Source organism: Manacus vitellinus, unplaced genomic scaffold (genome assembly GCF_001715985.3).
Source record: "Manacus vitellinus isolate BGI_N305 unplaced genomic scaffold, ASM171598v3 scaffold_3_pilon, whole genome shotgun sequence".
Lineage (NCBI taxonomy): Eukaryota > Metazoa > Chordata > Aves > Passeriformes > Pipridae > Manacus > Manacus vitellinus.
Genome location: NW_021940535.1, coordinates 36,613,637 through 36,629,935, shown reverse-complemented (window position 1 = coordinate 36,629,935; position 16,299 = coordinate 36,613,637). Strand labels below are relative to the sequence as shown.

The window sequence follows — 16,299 nt, the reverse complement described above, 5'->3', positions numbered from 1 at the left end:
AGCTAAGCATGTAAAATGAACTCAGGATTACAATGGAGTTCTCTTACTTAGGAGTGGGGGAAGTAGTTTTTAATTTCTTTCTTTCCCCATCTTCTCCCTCGAAGCTTAAAGGAAATAGAGAATGAATGTCACCTCCAGTCTTTGCCTTTTTCAGCTATACCTGAGTTGATAGCAGAACCATCAACTCTTGAGTTTAGATTGAAATTACTGGAAACATTTACAGGCTCATTGCTACAGTACTTTTTATCAAGCTGCCAATACATTCAGTCCAGCTGAAGACTGCAGCAACACCCAGTACAAGTGTAAAGATGGTCTTGATATAAGTAAGCAATTAATGTATTCAAAACAAAAAGATGTATGAGGCTTTTCTCTAGTTTACCATTTTGCAACTGAAAACCTGAAAGAAAACAAGACAGTGATATATCAGTCTGCTGTCTGGTTAGAAAGTGTGACATCACTGGTGAAAAACTCAGCTGGACAAGTGAAAAATAGTGAGTAAATAAACGATTATCCCAGATTCTGCAGATGACATACTGTTTGTTGTGATTAGTAAGAGTAGAGAATTAGATTATTTCATATGTGATCTGTGCTGCTTTCCAGATCAATTCACTTTCTGGTTGTTCTTTATAATTACTAAAAATATTACTTAAATACTGAATGTAGCAACAATTTTCAGGCCTTTTAGTTTGACTTAGGATGTCACATGAAGAGAAAGTTCAAATACTTTCAGTAATATCACATAAAAAAAGAACATATTTTTTCCCTTGACTCAGTCTGAAAACAAATGACATTCTCCACCTCCAAAGTAACAAGGTATTTTCTAAAATTAACTCTGGCAAGTGTGAATAAAAACATTCTAAAATAGTGATAACAACCTCTGCAGAAAAAAAGTAGATTAAAATATGGTAAGAAAGTCTCATACATCTTAGTCTTTGATTACTGTATCAACTGTATCATTTAACAGCAAATGTTAGCTCTCTTACAACAAAAATATTACAACTAAATATTCTGCTACATAGAAAAGCAAAAGGTATAACCAAAATGATTTCAGTGGGTTTCAGTGCAACTCCAGCATATCCAAAGACTCTTCCTTCAGTACATCTTAAATTTCTGCTGCAACTTTCAAGCTTCTAAATTTGAAAATAATAACATGACATTTCAGTAAATCTAGTAAATGGATACCAATAAAAGCACAAGAACAGCCAGACTCTTTTTGGCCAAAGGTACTTTTAGTCTGGTCCTCAGAAATGACTGGGAATGACAGTTGGACTCAATGATCCTTGTGGGTCCCTTCCAACTCAGAATATTCTGTGATTCTGTGCCTGTGCCTGATGCCCAGGAAGCCCAGGGGACCCAAGACAAACAATGGCAATTCCCCATTTTCCCTAGGTTCCAGTGATCTGCTCTTCAGAAACTCCCTTTTATGTTTAATAATCCTTGACAAATTTGTATTCCATGAATTTGTCTGATTTTTTAAATTCTGACATCCACAACATTTAGTGTCAATGAGCTCCACAGTTTTCGGAGTTTAATGATGTGCAGTAGAGAGGAATCATATGGGAAGTTTGTTTAATCCTCTAGAGCATTATGGAAATATCAGAGACATGAACATCTATTGCAGCAAAGACTTCTGGGCCAATGTTACACTGGCTTAAAGTCAGCAAGACAACTGTGTTATCAGTACAACTGACATGGCCTAGGGCAACATAAGATAGGGTCTGAAATTGCTGAAAACCTGATGCAATACCACTTTCAACTGTAAAACCATGTTTTATAGTTACAGTTGTTATACCCCTGGAAATTCTAGGGCTATACTAGATGGTCAAAGTTTAATCAAAAATGGAGAAAACTATTTGCAAGCCTATGGGAGGAACCCAAATTTTTCCTCCTTCTCTTGAATGAATCATGAACCAAAAATATACATACACCAAAAAAATCACATGATGTAGTAATTATTAACTATAAAAAAGAAATAACTACACTTCCTTAACATTAAAAATAAGAATGAATATAACTTTTGTTCTGATAAAGATTTTGCAAGTAGACCTGGCAAACTGCAGCCATGTAATTAAATCAGTTAAAATATATTTCTTCACCTAGAACTAAAATGATGCTAAACCAAAATTTGATGTTTCCCTTATTTCAGTCAAGGGCTAAATATTGTTTGAACTACATAATATAGTCTAGAATCCATTCCTCAAATGAAGCAACATCACAAAGCAGGTATCAAAGATAAAACATATAGTTTCTTCAGTTTTTTAAGTTGTTGTTTTGTTGGTTTTTCTTCCACACAGATTTTTGCAAATACAGATTTCAGAACAGAAGTACCACTCTTTTGCTCTCTAATGAATCAGTCAACTCCTGTGACAAATTTTTGTTCTGCAAAGGTTCATTCCTCCTCACTTATATGTCAAATATTTCAACTAAAATTAAAATTAGAAGCCTAAAATCTGGTTAAACCTGTGTAATGAACATGTGTTACTTTGATATTTCATAATGCACATTAATATGTGACTATGCATTAAAAAAGAATTCTGTCTCAGTGCAGAGATCAATAGCATCCCCAACATTATTAAACTGAATGACTATACAAAAAACGTTGCCCGTGGAATTGACTTGCACTGTTAACTTTAGGGAAAGGAAGACACAAATACTATTTAAGCAAAATATTAGAACTATAAATTTAAAAGCTAAACAAGCAGGCAACTCTACACAGGTAATTAAAGGCTCTAAAAATTGCAAGTCAGAAAACAGACTTTAGAAGTAAAACGTGACACTCTCATAGCTTGGTACGAGGAAAAAGAACAGAAATGCTCATTAGACTATGTGATAATAAGGTTTTTTTCTTAAATACAGAACATGCTTCTCAGTAACCTGGAGAGACTATGGTTTCAGAATAAGTGCTATTGACGCTGCTCCTTCTAAGTCCTTCAGATGCAACTGGCATTAAAGCACTGGGATGTGAAAAAAAAGGGAAAAAATAGGAAAACAGGAACAAAACAGAGGTAGGCTTGGCCAAACTGACAGCTCACTATGAGGCTATGATATGAAATTGTTCAGTTTTAAGGTTTCAATAATGCATGGTTAAATTTTTCTACTTTAAATATATGCATTAGAGCAGTAATCACAGGATTGGCTTATCATTTGCCCAGTTGAGGGGAATTTCATCTTAACCATTTATTTTCTTCCTTGCTCAGTCTTGAAGTGAGAACACAGCAATGGGCAATGCTGACACTGCTGTTAGTAGCTGAGAGTAATTGCTCTCAAGTCCCAAGGGCTGTAAAACTCAATCCCTTCTGTTGTTTTTGCCAGTCAGAACCAGACATCGTCACTTCCATGAATGACTGGGACCGATAAGGGAGAAGCATTCTTCTGGGCACAAGCTCTGGGTCAAAATGCAAAATTCAGCAAATTTTAGTAGGGAATCCAGCAGTGTTATTCCAATAGGGGCAAGACAATTTTCAGGTGTAAACTACAGGGACTGCTAAAATTTACATTTCAAACAACATTTAGAGAAACTAAAGAAAGGAGAGAAAAAAGAAAGAAGAATGTCTTCAGTTAACAACAACTCTATTTTAGTTAAAAGCAATACACAGCATGAGATATCAGTAACATCCACAGGAATAAACGAATCACTTCACTACAGGAAAAAATTATTTTACACTGAAATAGCCACAATTTTCTATGCTTGCAAGTACTATGTTAGGAGGGGTGGAGAAAGTAAGATAAAGTTGAAGTTTGGTTTGATTTAGCATGCTCAGCATGCTGTTTATTGCTTGGAACTGAATCTTTTTCTGTCATACAGTTGCAATCATTCATTCTGTTCTAAGACTTTATATGAAAAATCATGTTTTCCTCATACTTTTCCTGGTGCAAAGCATTAAAACCTTACTGCACTCAGCACAAGCTTGACTATGATTTAATCTATTATTTTATTGCTGGATTTATTTTTGATATTTGAAGTTTGCGAAAGACTATTGTTTTGATGTAGTATCTCCACACAATGGCAAAAATTTGAAAGTAATTCACACGATCTAAAGTTATTTTGCAAAGTTTGTTATCTTCTGCTCATGCCAATGCAGGCTATATATTAGAGACTTTTCCACTTCAATTTCTCTGTATTTTACTTGTCAGTGTTCTACTGTGCACTGGAGGTGACTGCAGACACAAGGACCAGGGAGAAAGAACGGCGAAACAAAGGACCATCAAGCAAGTTGTCCAAAACCTTTCTATAAAGTCAGCTGCAGCTGGGGCTGTTTTACAGAAGATCTGTGATAAAGAGATCAAAACTCTACATACAGAAGGAGAATCAGTTCTGTGTGGAGCTACACATAGCCATAAACATAGGATATTACTTGAAAAATTATGCAGATTTTAAACAAGGGAAAAATTATGATGCAAAAGTTTTGAAATGCACAATTGTATATTAATGCATTATTAAGCTTTTTTCAGTGCTCAGTAGTCAGACTTACATTGGGAATTCATTTGTGGATACCTTAGTGGTGAATACTGGGGACCCAGCATCCATACAGGATGCATTTCAGAGATCAACTCCTTTTCCAGTAAATGCAGAAGAGCAACAGGCAGCAAGAACCTCTGATATCTGCCTTCATTACCTTTATGGCTACAGGGTTTTGGGGTCAATTGAACAACTGTCACATCATGACCGTGAAGCTGTGTTTATTTTAACAATATTAATACTAATTTACTTAATAAAAGTGAGTTATTATGGAGCATACTTTTCTTTTATGAGAGTATATGAAGAAAAGTAGTATATTTGTCTTATTTTTCTCCTTGCTTGAAAGAAGACATGCCAAACTAGACATATTCATGAAGATGTATTTTCACACTCACTGCTTTTACAAGGACTTACAGTGTTTACAGCAACAAATTCCACCTGAAACATTGCATTTCCTAGGCTCTATTTATCATAAGTAAAAGGCACTTCTGAATGCCCTCAGCACAATAAACAAAAGTGGTGGATTATACAACAACCAAAAAACCCAAAACGACCCTGACTCCCAAGACAAGAATCCTAAGAACGATGGGAGGAAAATAAAAAGGAAAGCTAGACTTGAAATTATGAGATTGTGAAATCCCAGAAATTTGAGAAACAAACTTTCTAGAAAGAATTGTTGATACAAATAGCACTTCATGTTGGAATTTCCCACCTGATTTCTAATGTATATCCCACAATAATCCCTGTCTTTGAGATCCCTGTAACCACAGCGTGGTACACTTTTCCCCCATCCACCACCTGCAGGACCGTGGAAGCTGCCTTTGCACTGACCATTCCCAAGCACCATGTAGTGCATATGGGATGTGATTTTGATGCTTCCAAACTCAAAAAAACTCCTCTGGTATAGCGGGAAACACTTCAGCTTCTGACAGTCCCAAAGTTATTCCAGGTATAAGGCTTTAAGGTTTGGTTTTGTGACCCTTGGGAAGAAATATGGCTTAGCTGTGGATTCTCCTATCTCCAACAGACTCTAAAATTCTCATTTGCCATGAAGCCAACTTGTTGCAATGCACCACCAGAATACTCTTTTTGGGATTGACCCTTACAGTTGATTTCAACTGCTGACAACATACTTCTTCACCTGCCCCAAGAACAACTTCTTTGGGGATTTCTTTAGAACTGTGACTTTTGTATCCACCTATATAACATGGGATCTCACTCTTTTTACACCTGTACCTTTTCAGAGCTTTCTCTCTCTCTTTGGCTACTTTATGTAGTGGCAATGAAACCCTAATAAGCCTCTTATGGAGTATGACTCTTCTCTGTATTTGGGCTCTAAAATACCAATTGCAAATAAAGGAAATGAGACTAACCTCGATCCCTGGGAGCCTTTTTAGATTTACAACATCATAGTCTCTAATCGACAAAGTATAATAGCCCTACCAAAGTAGGAGAAAAGAGGAATACTTTTGAGATAGTGATACTGTTTTATAAAGTGTTTATGATAAGCATTTGTTATATATTGATTTTACCCCATAATTTACAGCTAGCTGTCAGCTCTCCAATCTGGCTTGCTGCAGAAACCTGTTCTTCCCGTCCTTTGCCTTTCTCTTGGCACCTCCAGTTTTGTGGGTTTGTGATGCCACAACAGTGCACCCATGGACCACAACATTCCTATTCTATGGCAACACAATGGGACTTGGAGATCTTGTCGTCTTCTTCTCAAGGCCCTGCTCTTTTGGGAAGGTCTTGCACATCAAACGGCTATAGCCACTGCTTCTGCTAATCTCAGCAATTTAGTTCAAGTCCAATTCAAGAGAACATCTTTATTTAAAAAAGTAACTGAATATGTATATTATTTTGCGTGAGTCCTTTCCTGAATCACAGTGCCAAACAAATGCACGAGACAAAACAGAGATGTGAAGAGAGACAGCAAACATCCTGGAGTCCCTGATGGCTACACTGCTCCATCTCTTGGACCAGAGAGGCTGCACATCTGAACAGGCACCTTATGACGGTATAGATTTGATAACAAGGGAAATATTTGGAGTTAATTTTAAACAGCATGTAGAAATTTCTGCCTACTGGCTTCCCTTTTGTCCTTGGTTGTTTTGGGTTGGTTTGGATTTTTTTTGTTATTTTTCTTGGGGGGTGGGAGGGGCAGGGTTGAGAGAGGGCAAGAGTTGTTTGTTTTGGGTTTCTAAAGCTGCAGGAAAAGTGAACTCATCATTGAAAAGAAGAACAAAAAATAATTTCAAGTGAAAACATTGCTGTCTGTCTTCCTATTAAAGAAGTCTTCTGCATTTGCATGGTAAGCCTAGAAAATATTTTAGAGAGAAACAGTGTCTGTAAAGGAGGGATGTTGTCATCCTGTAGCATTGCTAAATATAAGTGGCAGGTAATACTCATTCTCTGGATTTTCTTTAGCAAGCCCTGCAATGTACACAGAGCAAGGATTTAAAATAATCAATATGCTCTCCAACACTACCGATAAGCTCCCAAGCTACAGAAAACCGCGACATACGGATTCTTCCTCTCTGAATATCTGTAGTACAATTTACCTCCTCTATAAAGCCAGGCATCAACGTTTTTTTTTGTAAGATGCCTGTGTGGTGTAGTAGGGATTTTCAACAGAATCCGATAATGTGTAAAACCACAACTCAGTTATCTTATTGTGCTGAGAAGACCTTAGAAAAAGAGGGTTACAACAGAACACAAAACCTGAATTCAATAAACTCACTAAGGTTGATGTACTATTCAGGTTAAGACACTGTAAGGCCATTAATCTGACAGGAAAGATGCCCCTGGAAAAATGTCATTCTATGTATATTGATTTGCAAGCATTCTCTTTTTCTTCTTTTTTTTTTTCCCTCCAAATCTTGCTATACATTAGTGTTAGAGAGGGAGATCTGACCTGTTTTGCTTCATAAGAGCTGGAACTGAAGGGAGACACTGCATAGGGATCTATGGGTAAGCCATGGAAAGATCAGCTACTCAAACTTTGCTGTAACTGAGACATCTTGCACTTTGCATGCAAGATCGATCTGTGTTGTGTGTGTATGAGTTGCTACACATATGGGCACATGAGGATTACACAGGGGGAAAACAGAAATTATAAAAGCAACATGCAATTCAAAACTATAATTTACCAACCAGTGACTTCCATGTTTATACAAGAGGAAACATAATTAGTGTTGTGCAAACTGGGAAGCTTAAAAAATAACAAACAGAAAACGCACCTCTCAGAAAGTACCATTATTTTTCACTCATGCTGCAGACATGCCATTGTCTCTACAGATGGGTTTTATATTGCTTTGCTTTTTTACTTTGTAAGATAACAACCCAAAATCTGAAAGCTGTTTTTTTTGTCTCAGAGTGAGCTTCTCAGAACTGAAAAATAAATAGTACTGTTGCTTTGAAAGTAGATTCTAAACAGTGAAAATGTTAAGTGTAGTTATTCCAAGCTGTATTTTATTGAAAAACAGGATGTAGATTTTATTAATAAGAAAACCTCAAAACCAATACTTAAAAAAACCCCAACAACAAAACCAACCAAACAAAACAGGACAGAGGACGGGGGAATATAGCAGTTCAAACTTTTTAAAAAAGAAATCAAAGGTTGAATGACACAATGAAACAGAGGGAGAATATCCCAAGACTTTATACAGATGGACTTGATCCATGTTATTCTTCTTTGCAAGACCAAAACTCAAATAACATGTGCAAATTGTTTCAATGACCAACCTGAATTTTCTTCCAAATTCTCATTTTTCTAGAGCCTTTTCCCCTTTGTGCCTGGATATAGATCTCCATAAAGACAGGCAAAGTCTTGTAAATTGAGGTGTTTACACCAGCTTCTAAAAAATAATTCAGTTTTATTTTATTTTAATACTACTTTTTCCATGTCTCCAGAACTACCAAAACATGGGACTTCCCTTAGGTGTTTTCCAGTAAAGGAACAGACAGCCTCAAGAGATTATCTTCAAAAGTCAGAAAGGATAGGCTCCTGCCCCAGAACAAGAGATAACTAGCTTACACATGCTGACAGGTTCACAAAGACCAGAGGTTCTCTTCCCTGTCGACATTTGAATACACGGAAGGAAATGTCCTAATTTTTTACTTACCCCCAATCAAAGATGACAAATTGAATAAAAAAATAGATGGAATGAATATCTACCTCAATCTGGGTGGTGTTGTCATGTCCTTCTTCAAGCAGCAGGTCTGTGAAACCCCCTGGCTCAGAGGAATCTTGCCCCATGCTGGCTCTGTTGGTGTCAATTGATTTGAGAGACTCTGAATGCCTTCTCCACCTGTTGCTGCTTACATATGAATCCACTCGCACATTTTCCTCCATTCGAGGGAAGCTCTGAACAATTTCATAAAATGCACCTGTTTGACAGGAAAAAAAAACCCCAAAACAAGATAATAAGTGACCAGAACATTAGTTTACTAACCACAATTGAAAACTTAAGAATTTTTTATAAAGGTTTTGAGCAACTCCATAAAATAGCCATTTACATTTCTCATAAATTTTCTACAACAACATAAGTATTTAAAAGAATAGACAGAATATTATCCTTTCAAAAAACTCAGAAATTTGGACTGTTTTGTAGACACCTCTAAACATCCTAAATGTTTTATTTTTCTGATTATTTTATGTCTGGGAAAAGTTTTTCCTGTAACTCTTGTAACTTTAATACATACCTACCCTTAGTTGTTCCTTTTCAAAATAAATTTAACAAAAAATATTTTAATTATCTAAGAAAAATTTAGAAGAGGCAAAGAAACACTTGTACAGATTTAGTTTTTCCTACTGATTTTATGTTGAAAGAGCTTGGAAGCATTGATGATAGGCAAATAAACACTATGAAAGATGTGGAATTCTCATAAACATCTGTTCCAGTGCAAAAATAAAGCTGTCCCGCTGTACAAGTGATAAACATGAATGATGTCTGAAGTCTGTAGACACCCACTATAACATCTGCAAAGGGTGAGCAGTTGAGCAGTTGGGTGGTGTGTTTTACATATTCTTTTAGGACTTTTTCATGCTCATTCACAACTTTTTCATGGTAGTAAAACTATCAGCAAAACAGAACTATAAAACTATCACCAGACAAAACCATAAATTCTTCTATTTTGCACAATCCAAAAATCAATCAAAGTATTTTTCTGTTAATTTATTTCTGTTAACATCATCAAGAGAGGGTAATTTTGCATATTTTGCATTAAAAATCAGATATGTTTTTCATACTTCTTTGGGTTTAAAGGAGAAGTAGAGGGATGTTCTGTGCTTTTCTTGTGCCAGGAAGAAGGTGATTTCTTTCAAAAAACAGAAAAAATGAACTTTCAAGAGAAGCTGAAAAGTAAAAGGAAACACTGAAAAGGTAGACTGGTAAATAAATTATTTGCAAAAATATTTCCATTGCTTCTCTTTAACTGAAGCTTCTGAGCAAAAGAAGGCAGCCTTCCCAAGGTCCTTTCTGAGCATTGCCTGTATTGTCTAAGTACCTAAGAGACAGGAAAATAGAAAATTACCTATCAAAGGTTTAAATAAGTAAGAATTTCCTGCATCACAGCAGGAAGATGTGTAGGAGTCATGGCTATAGGAAAATCTGCCAGATGCTGGTTTTGACAGACTAGAAAGTTCATGGCTCACATACATGCTCGACATGTTGAGGCAATCACCTAAATTAGCAAATAGAACATGTGAAAGTTAGGGGAGGGTCTTAAATCCTATTCACCTCAAGATGAGCTCCATTTGTAAAGGAAAGCACCTTGTTCTTCCACATCCTGAATAGAGTTTAAGGTGATTTCTAACCTATAAGATGTTCATAACATAAGATGTTTTTTAAAATTATAATATAGTGATGGCGAGAAGAAAGAGAAAAGTATATTGGGGTATTTCCACTGTCTTGGAAACTCTGCACAATTTTCTCTGTATTTTCTTTTACAGTATAATTGCATCATGGCATCTGCAAAATTTGGCTTACACCATTCCCCATTACAGAAATCTCTGATGTCATTAATGTACAACTTTTATCTCTTTTCAACTATTTTAGTTATGTGATTTTTCTCTTTGAAACATAGAAAATGTTCTAAAACATACTGTTTCTGCCATTACACTGATAAATATTTTTGACAGGTACAAGCTCTAGTGACATAAGGAAGCTTTAAAATCATCTAACTGTATTCAGAATGCACGATATCCTTCTAAATGCAATAGTAGCAAGAATTAAAAACATGAACTGATAACTTTTCAGTTTAAAACTAGTCTTCGGGGTTTTTCACACCATTACCTTTGAAATCCATGAAACACAGTTATCAATAGACTAGTTAACTATCCTGGACTGGCAGATTAGAGATACTGAAGCTAGAGTGTAAAATCTGGATGTGATTTCAAAGAAGAGAGAAAAGTACTGTATGATTCCTCCTTCATTAAACGTTTTCCTTAAGCTACGGGGGATGGAGAGAGAGAGGTGATGGCTTGGCTAAACCAGCTCTGCTCCAGCACGCTCTCTCTGCTTATCCCAGTAGATCTCTAATGTTGAGAAAATGACAAACATTTTTAAAATGGCCTGAATAGGATGTTTTACTTTTATGTAAATATAACTTAAATATATAAATTCTCAGATAATGGATCAATAAATTAATTTTCAAATTCTAAAAGCAGGCAGCTCATGAAAAAAAAGTATTCAGAAACCTAAAATTCCAATACCTTACAAGTTAGAACTATTTAATGTTTCTGATTGGAATCTTTGTGTAGCTAATAAATCACATAAAAGGCATTTTAGAGGAAATGTACCAAAGTATTATAGTCTTATCTTTTAGATCTTGGAGCTTGCACCTAATTAACACTGAAGTAGAATATGTCATTCAAATAAATTGGAGAGAAGCCAAATACAGTAATATCTTTATTATAATAAAATCATAACATTGGCAAACACAGATGAGTAGCAACTTGTTCAACTTGTATGAACAGAGACACAAAACTACAGTAAGCCTTTGAATCTGTTAAAGTTGGAATTACAGCTTTCAACTGATATTTTTTATGTGCAAACTAAGAGTCTTATATATAGTCCTGCCACTGGCATGCCAGTATCTGTGTGAAGGTCTATATGGCTGATACTGTACTGCAATATTTTGGAAGTAGTAAAAATAGAGTAGAGGTTTGTCCAATGAATACGTAATGAAGATGGTGTTCTGGTTTGATCCTTCAGCTCTTGTTCTTGAAATTTTCATAAAATTAGCAATGAAAATCATTAGGTCTGCAGCTCCTTGCCTCCTTGGGTTAAGTTAAAATTTAAGATTACAGCTCTATAGTGAATAAAGCTAGAGAGACAATAGGGTGGGGATAGGGGAAAGAAATCTACAAAAAGATTCCACTGCTCTATTTGGCGACTGTTGGCAAGTTCAGAAACTCTTGTCAGAGTTGGCCAGTTCAGCCATTTGTAGTTGATGTGGTTGATCAGAATGACCACCAAAGGCTTTGAGGGAATAGGGGCATCATTTACACAAACTGCAAAGGCCTGCACAGAATATTTACAGAAGGCACTGTGGAAGAGGAATGGGTGAAAATTATAAGTCAGACTCACTTTCATTCACATCTAAGACAGGTGCTTCAAATTTCCTTTTGTACAGGTTTACATGCTCACATCAAAAAGGTTTTTGAAAGCTTTTGGCATCTATTGCTTAAACCATCAAGTATCCAGATAACAGCTTTTTTACTACTTGAGTTTGCCTTTTAACAGGTACTAAATAAGCCTTTAAACTGTGTTAAAGTAAACTGATGGAAGACAGACATCCAAAAACCTGTGTCTTGTACATCAGGACCTGACTTTTGAGGATGCTCTGCTAGTCTGAGATTTTGGAAAGGCAGATGTTTGTCCTGTACTAAAATACATAGAGCCATAGAGCTGCTTTACACTCACATCATTGATATAAATCACTGCTGAAAGCGGATAACAACTAAATAAGCAGAGAAGTTTGTCCACTCCAATATTGTGAGTTATTCAAGGTGCTCCTACAGATTGGAAATGCTGGGCTACACAAGACAGATTTGCTGAAAGGGAAGCAAACACCTAACTATGGTGGGGGCATGGGTTCTCTGCTTTTCCAAGCCTTCCCTCAAAGAAAAGATGAAAAATTCTAAGCAAATTAAACCAAAATGCAACAGCAGAACTTGACAAGTAAAAACAGCTCTGATTTAGTACAGAAGTCTGATCTGCATAAAGCTTTATTTATAAGGAAGATATATCTCACTTTACAAGGAAAAGGATGTTATAATTTTATGGACAGCAATGTAACCAAAGGAGAAAAAACCCCTATTTGGATAAAAAAAAGGCAAATATGAAAATCATCTACCACTAATTCAACTAATTTTGGGGTTTATTTTCCCCTTTTCCATGAGCTCATACGAAGGTTTCTGGAATATTTCAGCACATCAGAATTTCAGAATTGCATTTCTGGAAAACATGTTATTCACATTTCATGATTGCACACATTTAAGCCAACTCTTCACTTTGACTAATTTCATAAATGCACCATAATCAGCAACATTTTTTTTTGAAAGCCTAGAAATACTCTCACATTGAAACCTCTATTCAATATATATTGATATACTATCAACTTTATAAATATGCCACAGCCCAAATGCCAGCAAAATCAAGTATCAAATATACAAATTTATTCATCTAGGGACAGAAAATGCCATCATACTACTTCAGCTTAAGTAACTTTCTATAGACTGTCTCATGAGTCTTTATTTCTATTATGATCATTTTAGTATAAAGATGAGAACCCAACAAATGCTGGTGGAAGATATGAATACTGGTCCCATGAAGTTATAGACTCTTCAAAACAGAAATGTTCCTTTAAAGGATTCTCCAAAGAGAGGGCTCATATACTGAAGGACCAAAATCACAGCAAAAACCAATCATACTTCCCATAAGAAGAAAAATTTCTAGTTTAAATTAACTCTGCCTACAAACAGCTCAGCACGATAGAGACTTCTTTTTCTGCTGTACCTGACTCATGGGACTAGAGCCAATGCCATTTCTCTGACCTTCTTTAGGAATGATATAACAGATAAGCTTGGCTTTCAATATGTCTATGATAACGATATGATAAATTTCTTAATAAATTAAAAATAACATTACTTGTAAAAATTATCCCATGGTGACAATTAGCACACAAACAGCTGTGTCAGTTTGGTTCATGATTTTAAAAAACACAGAAGATCAGACCCCTATAGTTTTGTTTTACAGATTGGCTGAGACTGATAAAAGAATTGTAGTAAATATGTGGGAAAATAATGCTTAGCATGATCCTCTTTTCACCGAACAGGGCCTGCAAAGGGAGTCAGAGGTTAACAATGATAAAGTACTGGTGATGGAAGATGATGCTATTGTATTATATGCTCAAAACAACAAATAATACCAACACGATTTTGATGCATGTTTTCCTTGCAATTATACAATAAGTAGCAATTAAGACTCATGTCCAATACAGAGTTAGTATCAATAATAATAGGTATTATGGTAGGGAAATAAAATAACTGGTAATTTCCTTACACATCCATTTTATCAACAATATGAACCCAGACTTTCCCTTTGTCACAAATATAACTGCTGCAGGCTGGAATTTTTTTTTTTTAAATTACCTGATTTCATTTCACTTTGTAGTTATTTATGTAATCATACCAGTAAATTAGAATGGTATAAGCAAAGTCAAGATCTGAGTCCACTGGTAACAATACTGTTACTTCGATTAGCTTACATCAACATTGAGGAAATACTGTTTAATTCCAGCTTCACTCATATTCTCCAGCTACATAAACACAATAATTTAACGTGTACATTGAATTTACAAGCAGTCTGATTACAGTTTTATAGCTTATTACAGATGTGTTTTGCTATTCTTCCTGTCAGTTCCACCTGGGGACCAAGACCTAAGTTTATTCCTAACTGGATACACACAGAACAAAAACGTACAATTTATGTGTCAAAGAAGGCTTGCAGTCTTGAAGGTACTAGGTAATAAGAGGAGGGAGAGAGAATTTTGGTCAATACACAGTGATATCAGTCATCACCAAAAACCTAGCCAGTGTCAAGATTTTGAAGCCATTATAGTGGGGAGATTTAAAATGAAAAAGAAAAAAGTTCTATTCTGATGTGCTTAATTTTTTTTATACACACAATTTAGATGGATTTCAGTTGGTTTCACAGTTGAGGTTAAAACAGTGATAAGAGTCTAGGGAGGGCTGATCACAACAGAAGCGGAAGGCATATAACCTTTCACATCTACTAAGTTCTTACATGTCTTATGCACATCTGCGTCCCACACTTGCAGACTTTTTTTGTATTGCTTTTGGATTGATGATAACACAATTATGATTAAGAAAAAACTCCAGAATGTAATCCTCTATCTCAATCCTCCACTTTCTGAGACAGGAAGACAAAATCACTTTGAAAGGAGATCACAGGTAATGAAATTGGAATTGATTGAGGTTTAGCCTTTTCTTACAAAAAAAAAAAAAAGCTCTAATAGGCTTAGATGCCCAGCCATGGTAAATTCAATCTGAGCACTACTCAGCATCCCTACTAACAGAAAACCTAGAAAAGCCAGAATGATGTCGTTCTGATTTGATTTAAAACTTCACAGATGTACTGTTACTGATGTGATATTTCCAGAATTTTCAGGTGGATCAGATCGGAGAGCTGGACCCCATGGATCACGAGAAGAATTAAAAACTGTGCTATTCGTGTCTACCTAAAGCCAGTATGCAACGCATAACCGGAATAGTTTTTCCAAATGAAAGATGGTAAAGGTTTTGCTTTCTCCTTAACTTTCTCTTGTCTCACCTGCTGTAACATCAGTATAACTTCACATAACTTTGATCATTGCTATACATACAACCATTTTTTAACACTGGACTTCAAGATTTTTCAGCTGAAGATCCCTAAAAATTTCCAAGTAGAGTTATAGGCCTAAGCCTACTTAAAGGAATTTTTCCAAGTTCTCCCTTTCCTTTCCTCCTTTCCAGCACAAAATTTTGCATTATAGGTGGTAAACACTACTCTCCTGATCTCATCTGACTAGCAAGAAAAGGGTGCTTCCTGATACACTGGTCAATGCTGGGATTCTTTCTTTTGGCCGTATTCAGCACAAATAATCACAAACATCACTTAATCTTTAATATGTTTTGTATCCACATTCCCAGTAACACTTGCAATAATTATTAATAATGCAGACACCCAAGTGTACCTACATGAATTCTTAGCACATATTAAGCTTCCAAAGGAAGTATATCTGTAATGTTCCTATGTCCCCAGTACAAAACTCAAAATATTTATAATTGTATTGATTTGTGGATTATCAAAGTACAGCATAGAAAAGCAGGAACTTAATACATTTTAAATAATTTAACATTTTCTAATTAACCATTGTAGTAATAATGTCAAAATATAATTCATCTGAAATTTACGTATTTTCTGTCCAAACCTCTCCATATCACAAATCCTTGTTAAGGCACAGAATTATTTGTTTAAAAAGTAAGAAAAAGTAAAGAATTCAACAAAAAAAGTCCTGCTAAGAGAAATGGAGATCTCTCTATAATATTCTATTTATATGCAAATTCTTGCCTTTCCAAACTTGATTCTATGCTTTTCCAGAGAAAATAAGGTACCAACTGTACCTTATTTAAACACATTGGAAAAAAGTTTTTTTCTGGCCAATAACTGGATTACAGTATGATTGCTAATGTTGCAAAGCAGTATTAGAGCTGTATCCATTGTGTCCACCTCACAGTTCCAATTTGAAAGCACCTTTATTTTTCCTCAAGG

General features: G+C 35.5%; 1 protein-coding gene across 1 annotated transcript in view; it reads right to left on the bottom strand.

The window, feature by feature from the left end:
• The window catches only part of PLXDC2 (plexin domain containing 2), a 139,982-nt gene extending 129,852 nt beyond the window's left edge, over positions 1–10,130 (bottom strand). The window contains exons 1-2 of the mRNA XM_018075168.2: positions 9,995–10,130; positions 8,637–8,848 (exon numbers count right to left, since the gene is read on the bottom strand). Of these exons, the coding sequence (XP_017930657.1) occupies positions 8,637–8,848; positions 9,995–10,130 (348 nt within the window). The remainder of the gene's footprint in view (positions 1–8,636; positions 8,849–9,994) is intronic.
• Positions 10,131–16,299: the final 6,169 nt, after the last annotated feature.